This window comes from Meleagris gallopavo, chromosome 1 (genome assembly GCF_905368555.1).
Source record: "Meleagris gallopavo chromosome 1, MGAL_WU_HG_1.1, whole genome shotgun sequence".
Classification (NCBI taxonomy): Eukaryota; Metazoa; Chordata; class Aves; order Galliformes; family Phasianidae; genus Meleagris; species Meleagris gallopavo.
The window spans coordinates 83,869,007-83,884,265 of NC_139404.1; the positions used below are offsets into that span (position 1 = coordinate 83,869,007).

The 15,259-nt window shown below is 36.0% G+C and overlaps 1 protein-coding gene across 9 annotated transcripts in view; it reads right to left on the minus strand.

Moving 5' to 3' along the window:
* Nucleotides 1–287: 287 nt before the first annotated feature.
* The window catches only part of SENP7 (SUMO specific peptidase 7), a 41,639-nt gene continuing 26,667 nt past the window's right edge, over nucleotides 288–15,259 (minus strand). For all 9 annotated transcript variants that reach the window (XM_085238801.1, XM_085238784.1, XM_085238753.1 and 6 more), the window contains 12 exons: nucleotides 15,065–15,238; nucleotides 14,410–14,672; nucleotides 13,763–13,896; nucleotides 12,850–12,966; nucleotides 11,217–11,336; nucleotides 9,635–9,727; nucleotides 8,641–8,831; nucleotides 8,197–8,249; nucleotides 7,843–7,880; nucleotides 7,546–7,614; nucleotides 4,873–5,023; nucleotides 288–2,496 (listed from right to left, as the gene is read on the minus strand). In XM_085238801.1, the coding sequence (XP_085094927.1) occupies nucleotides 2,359–2,496; nucleotides 4,873–5,023; nucleotides 7,546–7,614; nucleotides 7,843–7,880; nucleotides 8,197–8,249; nucleotides 8,641–8,831; nucleotides 9,635–9,727; nucleotides 11,217–11,336; nucleotides 12,850–12,966; nucleotides 13,763–13,896; nucleotides 14,410–14,672; nucleotides 15,065–15,238 (1,541 nt within the window). In that variant the 3' untranslated portion in view covers nucleotides 288–2,358. The remainder of the gene's footprint in view (nucleotides 2,497–4,872; nucleotides 5,024–7,545; nucleotides 7,615–7,842; nucleotides 7,881–8,196; nucleotides 8,250–8,640; nucleotides 8,832–9,634; nucleotides 9,728–11,216; nucleotides 11,337–12,849; nucleotides 12,967–13,762; nucleotides 13,897–14,409; nucleotides 14,673–15,064; nucleotides 15,239–15,259) is intronic.

Genomic DNA, 15,259 nt, shown 5'->3' on the forward strand with positions numbered 1-15,259 from the left:
GCTGCTTGAGCCAGGAATTTCCCAGGCTGGTCATTCAGGTTGTCAACACTGTTAAGCTAAACTAGAGAAAACTATAAGGTTGCTGATTCAAAAAGTAGTCTTCCTTGCCACAGGAAGCTACAATCTAGCTGCATGCATTTTTAAGGACTGAAGAACAATTAATTGTTTTGATCAAAAACTGAGTTAGGAGGGACAAACTGAGGACATAAGTTAAATGCTGTAAGATTATCTCATATTTAGCTTGCTGGTTCTTTGTGGCAGAAGCAAAAAGAATGGTGACAATCATGTTCAGTAACTTCTGGAGGTTTTTATTATCAAATGTATTGGCATCCCCATAGCACATCGCTAACATTAACCTAGAAAGTCAATCCTTTGCTGTTATAAAACCAATTTAGAAAAGTTTATACATATCTTTTACTTTTAAATATCTAGGTATAAACCAGTTAATCTAAAAGAGAATAAATATTGTTTTATGATATAAACCAATTTTATTGTAAGAAAAAGTCCGAAGTATTTTTAATAAGGGAACACTGAAAATATTTCATCCATTAAAAAGGTGTGGAGAAAAAGCACACGTTTCTGCATTTTATCATTTATCTCTTACAATAAATACAAAGATTATCCCTAGGAGTGAGAAATGGTGGTGATGAGGTCTGTGGGAGAAAAGTCATACTGATTTCTGTGACGAGAGTGACAGATATTGGTGGGAGTAGTGATAAACTACTGAGCTGACCTAGAAAAGAAAAAAAACTCAAGATAAGTGCACTAGACTGCCCACAGTTACACAAAAAATAACTGTGCTCAGCAAATTATGTTCTGAAATTGTTTCTGCTCTTCAGAAAGAATGCTTCCTGGTTTGAGAAACAACACTGTTTTTTGTCAAGTTTTTTGGATGACTGCGTAGAACCTGCAGTAATGACTGGATTTTCCAGATGCTAGGTGTCAGAGTTGCCTTGAGGAAAGGGGCCCTGAGAATTCTGCCACACTACAAATTTGTCCGCGTATTTGGGATGCCCTCAATTTTCACTTTGATTTTTTAGCCTACCTCCTTTGAGACCTCTATTTTTGCAGATATGCTTATTATACAAATAGCTTTGGTGGTTATCTGCAACATGGTTCTTCTGGGAGTACTATGACACTTAAGTAACTTACTGTGGGTAATAGGAGAAAGCATGTTATTAAAGTTTTCCATGACAACTGTGTGAGAAAAACTAAATAAATATATATACAGACTATGATAAACTTGTGCTAGTTTATCAAATCAAGTCCTGAGTTCAAACATTCGAATATTTGGGTGCCTTCATTGAATTCTTCCAAGTGAACTATAAATCCTGTATGTCTTATATATAAGCAACATGTCTTAAAGACACATTACATATAGCCACATCCTTTCTAAATAAAAACATGCTTATTTCTCAAATATCTCAATCTTACTGAGCCACAACCTAACTGCTTTTCTACTGCAAATGATGCCTTTAAGACTCACAGGAGTAACTCCCAAAAATAAAGTAATTAGGAGTAAAAATCTATTGCCTACATGTACTGTACCAACATGTACTTTGAGAGCAAGATTTCTAAAATCTGACAAGAAAAGAGTTATCATAAAGGACGTTCAGAAGAGCCCACTTCTGACTTCAAAAGATTTCAAGATTCACTGTCAAGCAAATAAATTTTTATGATGGAAATGCTAGGGAGGAAAAAAATTAAAACCCAGAAGTGTCAAATCCCAGCAGAATATTCTGATAAATGCAAACTATTTCTGTATATTATCAGAAACAAAACAGAACAACAACAACAAAAAAATCTCTAAAGAGAATCAATATTATATCCTTACATTAAAACAATACATAGTATTCATTCTATCTGTATGAACTGCAAAGTAGAAAGAGACACAGTAAAAGGTCAAAAACCCATCTTTGGGCCTGACTCCTATGTGCTCATCCAACTCTGTAAAGTTTATATAGAATTGTAAAGAACAGGCTCCAAAAGATCAAAATATTTTTACATCTTTGTTGCACATACCTGTACACACTTTCATATTCCAAGTTAAAAAAATCAATTAGCAAGTCATCACATGTATTAGCTTTAACTTACATATTTACACTTATCTACTACCTTCTCTTCCACCATCCTCCCCTCCAATGGCATTCTGTCATCACAGAACCCAAAGTCAAATAATTATTTACATAAATACATAATGAACAAACAAAAAAAACATTTTTTTTTCCTTTCTCACAAGGGAGGCAGAGCCAAAATGCTGCTAAGCAGAGTATGTGTGTATAGGTATATACACACATACTCTGCACACCTATATATATATATATATATATCTTTGCCAGTTCTGGTAGATGGGATTTATTAGCTTCTGCTGCCTCTGAGCTGTTGAAAGTGCAATTGCAAGATCAGGTCTTGGATTTCTTCTCTTTTGCTTCTAATCAGCTGACGAGGAAACCACTTCTCCAGATGCACTGGCTGTTCAAAGTCAACTATGGGATTCTGGTAAAAAGAGAAAGAAATAAAAACAAGAATATTTGCAGTATGAATTTCCCATTACAACCTTCAAAAGGAATTCCAAAGCCTTCCATATTGCTGAGACCTAGCATGCATAAATAAGTTACCACGAGATATAGTTGTCAAGATCTAAGTTAAATTCCAGTTCCTCCACTATAACACGAGCTACTCATGGTAAACAAAAAACAGATTATCATCACTTCCTCTTAAAGATACTTTAATATAAGCTCATATTCAATGCTCATTCTACATACTCTCAATATGGTTAGACATGCTCTCCATATTTAACAGGAGGCAGGTGCACTTCAGTCAAAAAACACACATGTAGGATCACACTATATGGAATAATTAAGCATACTGCAATCAAGCAAGCAAATTTTAGGCACATTTTTTATTGTCATGAGCTGGACTATCTGACAGAAGAAAACAAAGAAGCAAGAGTATTGCCAGAAATTCTAGTAGGACATAGAAAGGGAGAATTTGGACCAAAAGAGGAAAGCAAATTCAAATGGCTGAGATATTGCTAGCTCTAACAATAAGACCACAACACTATATCTCAACTGCCAAAGTTTTTTTCTTCCTCTCCTCATCGTTCTTTTGCCATGCCTATTTTTCACCTTCTCCTTCCCATGAATAAAGATTCATGGTAAATTCTAAAAGCAAAGTGAGAATGGCTTATGAGTCCTGGTATGTTTAGCACAAACAGCAAACTACCTCATCCTGATCTGGCTTCTGCATTGTTACAGAATGGGCAGTTCAGAACATTGGTAAAAAAAGAAAAATAAATAAATTCATCTTCTACCTACCTATCACAAATGGATACCTACCCCATCACTGAATGGATGAGGCTGGAAGAGACTTCTGGAGGTCACCTAGTCCAAACTCCCTACTTAAGCAAGGCCAAATAGAGCAGATAGCTCACAACCCACATTACATCTTTGACTCTAAACTGATGAGACGTGGATCTGATAGACGGAACACTTGGTGAATAAAGAATTGGCTAGATAGCTGCATTCAAAGACTTGTGGTCAACAGCTCACTATCCAAGTGGAGACAAGTGATAAGTGGTTCTTCAGGAGTTGGTATTGGGACTGATATTATTTAACATCTTCATCAGTGATGTGGACAGTGGGATTTAGTGCACCCTCAGGAATTTTGCAGATGACACCAAGCTGAGAAGTACCGTGGACATGTTGGAGGGACAGGATGCCATCAAGAGGGACTCCAACAGGCTCAAGAGCTGGGTCCATGCAAACAAATTGTCGTTCAACTAGGCTAAGTGCAAGGTCATGCACATGATCGCAGGCTGGGTGATGAGTGCACAGAGGGCAGCCTTTTGCTGGACTTGGGAGTATTAGGGAATGAAAAGCTTGACATGAACTGACAATGGGCACCTGCAGCTCAGAAAACCAACCATACTCTGGATTGCATCAAAAGAAAGGTAGCTAGCAGATCAAAGGAGGTGATTCTCTCCCTCTACTCAGCTCTCTCCTTCTACTCAGCTCTCATGAGATCTCACCTGAAGAACTGTGCTCAGTCCTGGGACTCACAGATTAAAAAAGGCACGGAGGTACTAGAGCAAGTCATGAAGAAGGTCAAGAAGGTGATATTTAGAAGTATGTACTGAACATTTATGAGAGATTCCCTTAGCTTTGTGCATTGTCTCTTAAGGATCCTAGTTGCACCTCTTTGCAGAAGCTGCTGCCTGCACAGACAGTGCCATTCAAAATCCAAAGGAAAAGCTGAACAAAGTTTGAAAGGCAACAAGAAGTGAGGACCTGCACAGAAAACATGTCTTTGTACCATTTGTAGGCCAGAAATTCATAAACTACATAAGATCCAAATATATCTTTACAGCTGCAGACCTTGAATGTGTTAACATAAATGCAATATTAAACCACAAGGTAGAAATGCCTGCCTAAGAAACATAGAGAAATCATCTGTGTTCCAGACACAAAGACCTCCTGACACGACACAAAGAACAGCTTTTATGTTCTCTTCCTCATATACAGAATCACAGAATGGCCAGGGTTGGAAGGGACCTCAAGGATCATAAATCTCCAACCCTCCTGCCACAGGCAGGGCCACAAAATCCACATTTAATAGTAGACCAGGCTGCCCAGGGCCCTATCCAACCTGGCCTTGAATACGTCCAGGGACGGGGCATCCACAACCTCTCTGGGCAGCCTGTTCCAGCACCTTACCACTCTCTTGTTAAGAATTTCCCCCTGACATCCAAATACCTTAGACAATGTTAGACACTAAGCAACATAGGTTTTCTGTCTCGGTACTTCTCTCAGAAATAGTAGTTTATGGTTTGAGGTGATTTTAGGGAATAGGAAAAGCAGATTCTTTTATTACCTGGAAGAAGCTTTCCACATATTGTAGCAAATACACCCCACAGTCACTACTATTATCTTGTTTAGGCACTCTTGGATAAAAGTCAATCATTGTTGATTTACTGAATTCACGATGTGTTTTTCGTTTAGCTTCCCATTCTACTTCAAGGTACCTATAAAAGAAAGCAAATAGATTAATATTTGAGAAATAAACCAAATATCTCCCAAGATCAATGCATTTTGATAAGCTTCTCGATCTTGTTCTATAGCTGAACAAAATGTTAAGATAGCCTTAACTAATTTATTTCACAGAATCTGTAAAAGAAATTCGTACAAGTAACAAAATTTCCACACAGATTCAGTTTTATCATATAATATACAATAAGCAAAGTGGAAAAGATGTGTGAAATTATTTAAGAATAATAATCAATTATCATCATCTGCATTGAGTTTATTCAAGCTATTAGGATACTAGGTCATTTTTAAACCAGAGCTCCAGCAAGAATTCAAGTGATATTTCCTAGATTTTATTGTGTTCATCCAAAAAAGCCAGCAGTGCTTTTCTACCTTAAAAAAATTAGAATTTGAAAAATTTAGAAAGCTATTAAAGTTAAACTTTAAAGTTCACTTTTTTAACTTCAGCTACAATTACACCATTATAAGCCTTGCAGCCCACGAGGGTATAAAGTGTTGGAAAACCTGTTAAAAAACTTAAAGGATCATTTCTTTAATGATTACGACTTACTTGTTATCAGTTTTTTTTATTGTTCTCTTGCTTCAGTAGCAACTCACTGATTTCACTTTCTGAACTGACTACTGATTTTGAACATGGGATTGAAGGCACAAGTGTCTGAAAAAGTCAGATTCAGATCTCTAAGCAAGGTGATGCTACAGAGGAAAATTACAAAGCTGCAGTTTGCATTTGCAGGAAGAAAACATGAAAGGCTAAAGTTCAGCTAGAGTTAAAATTGGCCAATAATGTTTCAGATAACAAAAACAGTCCTTTCAACAGTATGCTAATAGCAAGAAAAAGTCTAAGGAAAATATTGGAATGTTACTGGATAATGCTAGTCACTTGACGAATAGAGATAATGAAAAAGGCAGAGGCATTTAATGTTTTGATAGCCTTGGTCTTTAATAATTACAGGCTTTTCATTGCCCAGTGCTGTAAGCTGGGGGAGCAATGACTTTCTATTTGTTATATTAAAACTGTAATGAACCAGGACTCCTCTCAAGATCTACCAAAGATCTTGGGAGTCTGGAGAGGTCTCTTCCAACTGGAAACTAGCCAATATTGTTCCAGTTTACAAGAAGGGCAAAAGAGAAGACCCTGGAAATCATGAACCTATTAGTTTAAGTTCAGTAACTGAAAAAATTATTGAAAAGATTAACACTGAAAGGCATTCAAAAATAACACAGTCATCAGGTCCCATCGACACAAATTCACACAAAAAAATTCTGTCTCACTAATTTGATATTGTTTTATGACAAGACCACATATACACAGGACAAAGGAAAGGTGGTAGATGGATTTTTTCTGGATTTTACTAAGGCTATGCACTATTTTTGACTTCAGTTACAGTTGCAAACACTCAAAATTTCTGAAAAATATATGTCTGACTTCAAGGAATAAAAAATTACACACACATTAAGTCAGACCTCAGTTTGATTTCCACAAGGCCTTGTAATTCTGACAATAAAAATACATATAAAACACTCAAAGCAAATTTTGAGAAAAATGGCACCTGTGAATAACAACCAAACATAAAACAAAATTCAAAGAGTGTTTAGTGAGGCACATGTCATAAGGACACCAAAAGGACTTATGCCTGTAGACTTTATTTGTGTTTGAACACTACTCAAAGCATAATGAAAATCAACTTAGGGAAAAATAAACTAAGATGAGAAGGTTTAAGTTAGATTTAGGAGGAAGTTTTTCACACAGAGGGTGGTGACACACTGGAACAGGTTGCCCAAGGAGGCTGTGGATGCCCCATCCCTGGAGGCATTCAAGGCCAGGCTGGATGTGGCTCTGGGCAGCCTGGTTTGGGGGTTGATGACCCTGCACATAGCAGGGGGGTTGAAACTACATGATCATTCTGGTCCTTTTCAACCCAGACCATTCTTTGATTCTATGAAACAATAAGTTATGGAACCTTTGTATCAGTTTTCTTTTAATTTCTGCTTTCAGTGTGTAACTGCAAATTGAGGTTATGATGTCTGCTTCCCCAGCTTCACATCTCAGTAAATCATCTCTTCTTTTTCCTGACTTTTTGTGACACCTCTGTGACTGAACAAAGAAATTTCGCTTTCTGGAATTTTATCTCTGGGAGTAGCTCAAAGAATAAGTCGCTACACCAATATATATTAAACAGAGATTTAAAAATTAAAATTGCTATTTCATTCTTCTTCCCAAGACAAACATGGTGGGGAGGTCTCTCTAGGGAACAGATACTGTAAAAAAATTAACTGATTTTCATTTACTCCCACTGCAGTTCTATGAAGGATTTACTTCTACAAGAAGGGTCTTTTCTGTGTAGTACAGATTCTGGTTTACAGATTTTTCTGTATTGCTGTTACAATAATGGTTGTGGCTGCTTATGAGTTATCCTTTAGCAACAGAAAGGTATATCTTCATAGAGAAAAGTATTTTAAGCATAGAAATATGACCAGCATGGAAACTATTGTCACTTACTCTCTCAAAATCTGAACTGTCTTCTGCACAGAACCAGCCTTCAAAGAATCTAAGATCAGTATACAAGGCCTGTAAACAACAACAAAGTCATTTCAGTCTTTCATTACCAACACTACCAAAGCAATTTTTTTTTTTTTTTAATATAGCTTAACAAGAGCATCAATAACTAAACAAATGTGCAAGAAAATAGAAAGTCCCTACATCTGTAGGTGTACAACAAATAGCTGAATCAATCATCATGGAATTTTTTAATAAGATCTTTAATGATACAACATTAACATAAAAACAGAAACATACCTTTTACAAATTTGCCTTTTGGAATTATTTAGGGAGATCTGGGAGAAGAGAAAATAAAATTAATTTTACAAAAAGTACAAGTGTGAAAACAAATGTCTTTACAGATTAAAAGCCAGAGCCTTCCCTTTCAGAAACAGAAAACTATATGAAATCTTTTAAAACGTGAAACAATAGCATAAGCAATATAAACAGGCAAAGGAGGACTTCAGACTAATTCAAAGTGCCTTGCATATGCTGCAGACCACATAAATAATGACAGCTGCTGCAAAAAGATGACAAAATCATTTGTTCAAGTCTCAGAGCCTTCAGAAATAAAGTAACACATTTCGTCTGTCAGTATAGCAAGGCACTTACTTTAGAAATACCTGAATCCAGGACTGAGGCAGAATCAGCAGATTCATTGCCACCTAGTGCAAAAGAACAAATGTAGTAAGTATTAAGAAAAGATTCCTTAAAGTGAAACATTTTCATTTTCAAATTAATGATTATGAGCATTCAAAAATAAATAAATTTTGCTTCCCTTCTAAATAGTCAAATAGCAGATTTAGAGGGCTTCCCATCCTGACAATATTCCAAGAACTTTCACTCACGATGAGAAATGTCACTGCTTTACCTCTCTTCCACTATTTTGCAAAGTTGCAGGAAAAAAAGAATGCAGTGTAGTCCTTGCTATTCATAGTAATACAAAAACATACTACAACTTAAGAAATAGCTTTTAAGACATTATTTCTCTCCCTCGAGGATTAATAAACTATCAGAATTGTATATGAACTGATAATTTTCTTTTAGATTATCTACCTTTGGAGAAAAAAAATCTGTTTGCATCCGTTTCTTCTTCAGGATAGGCCAACACTGAACCAATTACAGAGTCATCACTCTTGTTCTCTGACTGAAGTGGAGATAGATTAAATGAATTCTGATGAGGACACTCTTCATATACAGTTTCTTCTAACCAAGGAAAACAGATAACTGCAATGTACCAATGAGACCTGCCCAACAGTGAGAAGGGGAGGAAAAACATCAAAATTCTGTAACATTTGGTTCTGAAAAGGATATGAGAAGTTTTTATTACACTGAGAGCTTGTGGAAAACTGATCTATTACACATAACTGCTGTTGCAATGTTCTTTCATGGCATCACATATAAATTCTCTGACTCACCTTTTTCTTTACATTATGGCATAACTGCAGAAATAAGTATAAATTCCTTCCACAGCAATTTATAGCTCTCTCTTACCACCCACCCCACTGTATAGTAATAAAATAATTGGTGACAGTGATCCCAGCTTTGAATACAGTTGCAAGTTAAACATGACTCTGCCTTTATGTCTTCTTGTAAGTATTCAACAGTAACTTCCAATTACTATTCAGTTCTCCTGGAGTTTTATGTGCAGGTCAGTTATTCAGCCAGGCCCAGTCACAGTGCTACTCCTGCTCCTTTTACCATTAACCCCATGAGTTGCAGAGACTCTTTATAGAAGCATTACTTGCACAAGAATCAATCATAATGGTATGAAATTTATTTTGAAATACAGAAACGCAATTTTCAGTAAAACCAAGAACAAAGATGTAAAGTTTACTTACAACAGCACTAATTAATAGGAAAATTAACCTCTGAAGAGACTTCAAAATTCCTCATTCCATACCTCACTGCTATTTCAAAATCTAATGTGATCACTTCCAACAATCCAAGCCAGTAGCCATATGGCCTACAGCCATAAATCTTTAAAATCAACATACAAATACTAAAATCTTTAAATATCAGAAAAGGTGTCTGAAACACACAGACTTACTCCTCATTCACAGGCACGAAGATATAATCTTTACTGAAGATGTTTATGTGACGAGTCCATGTTCTTACTCTTTTGTGTCTTCTTTGTGCCACTCTGGAAACCAAATGACAATTATTATTGAGGTTTGTTCATTAAGAGTAATGTATACAGATTTAGTATTCCTACATATTCCTAATGCCTCAACAGGTTTTTCATTTGCTCTTGACATATTTTTCTTTTGACAGAAAAAACAAAACAAAACAAAACAACAACAACAAAAAAAAACAGCAAAACACTATGCCCAAGTAAATAACAAGCCATTTCTGAATCATAAACTTTCTGGTAAACTATTCATTGATGTGAAAGATTTGCTGCAATTATTTATCGAGTAATTATTTACTACACCAAATGCAAAAATTGCATCTATCTGTTAGTGTAAAAGCAGATCTACAGAAGTTCACAACATCCACAAGTTCAATATCACACTGTTTCTTTTGAGAACCTATTGAATAGTCTTCATTTCAGAAGCACAAACATAAATGCTTTTTCCTAGGGTACCCCAGCAAACCGGTAGCAAAGCCAGAACCACAGCACAAATTCCCTCCAGTCCTGAGCTATAATGGTTGGATCACATTTCGTTTCTATGCCTACAGACATAAAGCATAGTAAAAGGATTCTAGGAGAAAAAAAAAAGAAGAAAAAAACTACAAGACATTTCAGTTCAGATTTTCAGTTTCTTATTATCATTAAGTTAAAATGGAGACTAATGGTTCAAAAAGCCTTGTACTAATGTGAACTGAAAGCAAAATCAGGACAAAATCTCATCACTATTTTAATTACATTCTGAACTATGACTAAGAATCATAACTTCAAATGTGGGAGGAAAGGGAAAAAAGGAGCAAGGAATGGAAAACCAAGCTGCTGAAAAGCTCTGCAGAGGACATTGTTAAGTGAAGGCTGCTAACATTCTCTTCTACATGATTGAGAAGTGCTGGAAATATAAAAGAGGAGGACATGTTTGCAACTTGGAAAAACACCTATATAGGCATCTAAGCTTTCTTAACATGGACAATTTTGTCTCCACTCCAAAACATTCAGGATCAGAAGGGAGATGTTTTTAAAAAAAAGACATTATCTGAAGCACCGTTTCTTGGATTTTTGAGACTTGTATGTGTAAACTTGGTGTGTAAGAAATTTTTTTCAGTGAACCTTTGGACAATAATTTATTATCAGTGTGCAACATGAAATACGTGGTAAATCTAAAAACATTTTGGACATACGTTACTTAAAATGATGCATACCTTTCAAAACTCTGAATCTATAATAAAAAAAAAATCAAAATCCATAAGTAACTGTATCAAGTGAAGAAGATGAAACTCCTAATAATGGGGAAAGGTATTAACACTTTTATTCCTATTCTGTTTGAATAATATACAGATTTTAATTAATATATTTCAACTGTGAGTTACAACATTTAACCACTAGTCGTTTGGAGAAAACTGATTAATATTTAACGTGCTAATTTGAAGAAAACGTGCAAATTTCTCAATAGCAGCAACAAATAGTTTGCTTAAGGTCATTATGCCATCTAACAAGAACTTACGAAACTTTGGGATCTTCCTCAGAGAATTTTTCTGTCCTCGTCAGACATTTATAGAAGAAGCTGCTAAAAATGTGTGTACGCTCAGCAAGATGCTTTGGTGCCTTCTCCAACAACAAGTATCTATCAAAGAAAAAAGATGGAAATTAGCATTATTCCCTTTCTAGAAAGTATCTTTACTGATCAAGAGAATAACTATTATTTTAATGACTTTGCATATTTAGATTATGCTTAATATCAGTTGTCTTCACAATCGTTTGTTTTTTTTTTTAATCTACTCTATTTTATATTATTTACATGGATGAATATCATCACAGACTGAAAAGGCCAAACAGCTACTAAAAATGCAGATGCTTTTATCTCAAGTTTGTGCTCCAGTATTAATGTTGCTATCCTTATTTTTACAGCTATGTTTCTACGACTTGCAATAAAGCCAGGCCTAATATAAGACTATGCAGTGTTATACTTCATTTACAAAAAGAATAGAACAGGTTAGTAGTACAAATTACCAACTTGACTTGTACAAGTTAAACACATGAAAGTTGTGTGAGATGAACTTTCCAAGGTACTCATTTAGTATTATATTACTGTTGATCATTTTACTATAAACGATGACTTGAGTGTTTATTCTGTCACTCCAGAAGGCCAAAGCTCTCAATATTTAAGTAATACTACATAAGGTGCCTCCAGTTTCATTTAATGAAATATATAGCACAGTCATATATCATAGAGGTTTTACCACAGTGAAAGTCAAGACTATGGGAAGAAGTCTAGCAAATATAAAAAGCAGGGGGTTTTCTGCAATAACTGCATCAAATTCCTTTATTCAAACTTCCTTTTCTTTTCCTGGTAGAAAGGAGCTACAGTTATTACAAGGACTATCCTGCATTTTTTTTTTTTTTTTTTCTGGTTTAGTACTGCATATAGGAGCTTTTGTTGTAAAAATACAAGAAAACACTCTGGTACGTTTGCTATCCTATTCCTTTAGACTAAAAGTTTTAACTGCCTCATTATTGCTCATGTTTACAGAAGCTATGACTGATGCCAAGCTGAATGGAATTCCTGCAGTTAATCTTCAAAGAAAGGCAGAATGCTGCTTAGGTCTAAGTCAGCATAAGGAGGGAATGCCTACAACGCCACTTACTTTCACAAGCAACTTTAGTAGGGTGGCATAGTGCAGGTAAGCTCACCTTCTTCAGAAGTGTTTGTTATGTTGCTTTTTGCAGGAGCTGTATATCAGAAGAATCCTTGAACACTTACACAGAATAGCTGAGGATACTCAACTTCACGTAAACCTAGTAAATTAACTACCCAGAACCTCTCTTTGTTTAAATGCCTGATGAAAACTGCTCAGCACTTTCTGTTCTGTGAGATACCCATGCAGCCTTTTTTCCATCCAGCTTTTTGTTCTATAATCTCCGTAGTGTATCACAGCTTTTTTAAGGATCAACAAGAATGAAACTGAAACAGACTGAACTTCAAAGAGTATACAAAAGCTTTAAAAAAAGGCATACAACCTGATAATACTGTTATTTTAAAAATTATCATACCATACCTAGCAATCAACTTTTACAGTTACGTGAAAGTCTAGATCAAGTTCAGAAAGAAGAGGACAAGTAAGCATTTGACTACTTACTTAAGATAGAAATCAATGATGACATCATTAAGAAACTCTCCGTATTCTAAGCATTTTAGGTCTTCTCTTGTGACTCCAAGTCCTCCTTTTGCAGGTGGGGGTGGATAAACAATCAGACTAAAAAACACAAAACACGTCATAACAGTAAAGAACCACGTTCTATACAACACTTCTTTTGTATGGTCATTCTACATGAAAAATACTTTCTAGAAAACCTGGTAAAGTGCAAGTTCTCAGAATCTTTAACCATCCCAAAAGTTCTTTAAGCCCAATAGTAAGAATGTTTACAATAGTGTTCATGTACCCCACTGCACACTAGAATTTTGAGAAAACTTCTGAAAATGAAATTTTTTACTTTTACCTTTTCCTCCTTTTCTCTTTTCGTTTCATAAAAGTAATTGATAAATGGCTATACAAATTGGGAAAAATACTAAGGCACATATTCTCAGAAAGTTCTCAAGAACAATTTATTCCAACTAATATTTGCCATGCTAAATATATGATACCTGCATTACACATTTGCATGTTCCCATTTTCTAATGAATTTTGTTAAGCTAGGTCCTGTAATAACTAGTGAAACGTATGACAAACTAGTTATACATAGATCAAATGTGACAGAACAGTGAAAGAAAACACTGTTTAAAGGAAAAAAAAAAAAAAATGACACAAGTTACCAATCATTTTGCTGTAATATGAACATGGACACTCATAGAGGCCATGAGAACCCTATCCTCCCACTGATGCATCCATGATCTAGCCTAGCAGTCTCAATTCAGGTATTCCCTGATTTCTGAGGTTCTATTTCATCCTGTAACACACTCGTCTGTTAACTTTTGAATAACGACATTTATATCTAGTGATACTATACTCTATTACACAACACCAAAATTAACTAGAAATGAAAATTACATACTTCTTAACTGCTCCAGATTCTCCTACTTCTTTCCATTCTTCATTCAGTGCAGAAGATAGAGAGATAGAGTAGCAACCACTATTCTGCTTATTCGCAAGGGCGTAACTGGGCCTGGCCACTTTTGGTTTTGGTTTCTACCAGAAAAAGAAAATAAAAAGTATCACAAAACATTATTCAGCATTTGAAGCTGCAGAGCAGCCCATGGAATGTCAAGAGGTCTCTGGAATGGGAAAGATACACAGCTTCTTCTCTACTGCAGCCATTCACTTCTAGTTCAACTGATAAATAGATTCATTGCTTCTTACTTGACTAACTCCTAGCTTGCTGCCCTTGGGTCACCACAACAGCAGGGAATCCTTATGGTCTGGGCATATGCAGCCATAAGTCAATCAAAAGCTTGAGCATTTGCCACTTATTGATGAGGTCCCTATCCGCTATCCCTTCACACATATAGTCTAGTTTATCACAAATTGTCCCCTTTGTAAGAAGTAAATAGCAAACATAATTGCGTTGTGTTTTTTTGTTTTGTTTTGTTTTTTAACTAGACATACACAAAACATGTTTTCTGCACCTGTCTGATCCAACACTGAGTGGAATATGTGAACACCAACAACTGGTAATTAATCAAGAAACAGTTACTTGCTAACCTGAAATGTAGGCTCTTGAGCAAACGAGATACTCTCTTTTGTTGCACACTGCTTTAGCAGATCCTCACTGGAACTTATAAAAGAGCTCTCTTCAGGAGACAAGTCCTTAAACAAGAGTAATGCTTGCTTCAAAGACAACAATTCAGGGAGATCCGGCGCTCTGTTTTTCTTGCTTATCTCTGTAATTAATTCAGACAGCCTGACGACTTCTTGTTCTGTGAGTGGTTGGGACAGTTCAAGAAAAATAAATTCACTAGACTTGGCTGGAAAAAGGAAAGAATGGATATTATTAACGATACCGCTGTGTGACAAAAGCTCATCTGCATACCCACAAAGGAGCATAGAGAAACAACAGCAGGAGAAGACCAAGTAATATCCTTCCTGAGTTCATCAGAGAGGTTCATCGGCTCATCAGAAGCCCAGCTCCACAAGCCCAGAGAAGCACAAGGGCACAATGGCAGGCAAAAACCCCAACTGAGGACTTGGAAAAAGGGACATCCCCATCTGGGCTCTTCCCAGTGCTGTCCCAGGAGAGCCTCAAGTCCAAGTGTGAACCCCATCCAGATGAGTTGATGCCGAAGCACCTTGTGGATAGAAGGGGTTTGCTGCTGAGGTGCACTGTACTCATGTTGGGATATAAGGCAAGAGTACTCACATGGTTCGCTGCTAACACGTTTTCCTAATTGGGTTTCAATCTTTTCTAAATAATCCACAGACAACCAAATGAAAATTATTGTTGTTGAAGAACAGCCACCATCATTTTTCCACAAGCCAAACCTTCTCACATCCAAGGTATCCACAGCCAACTTAATATTCTTATTAAGTGCCACTGTAAAAAATAGGATTTAAA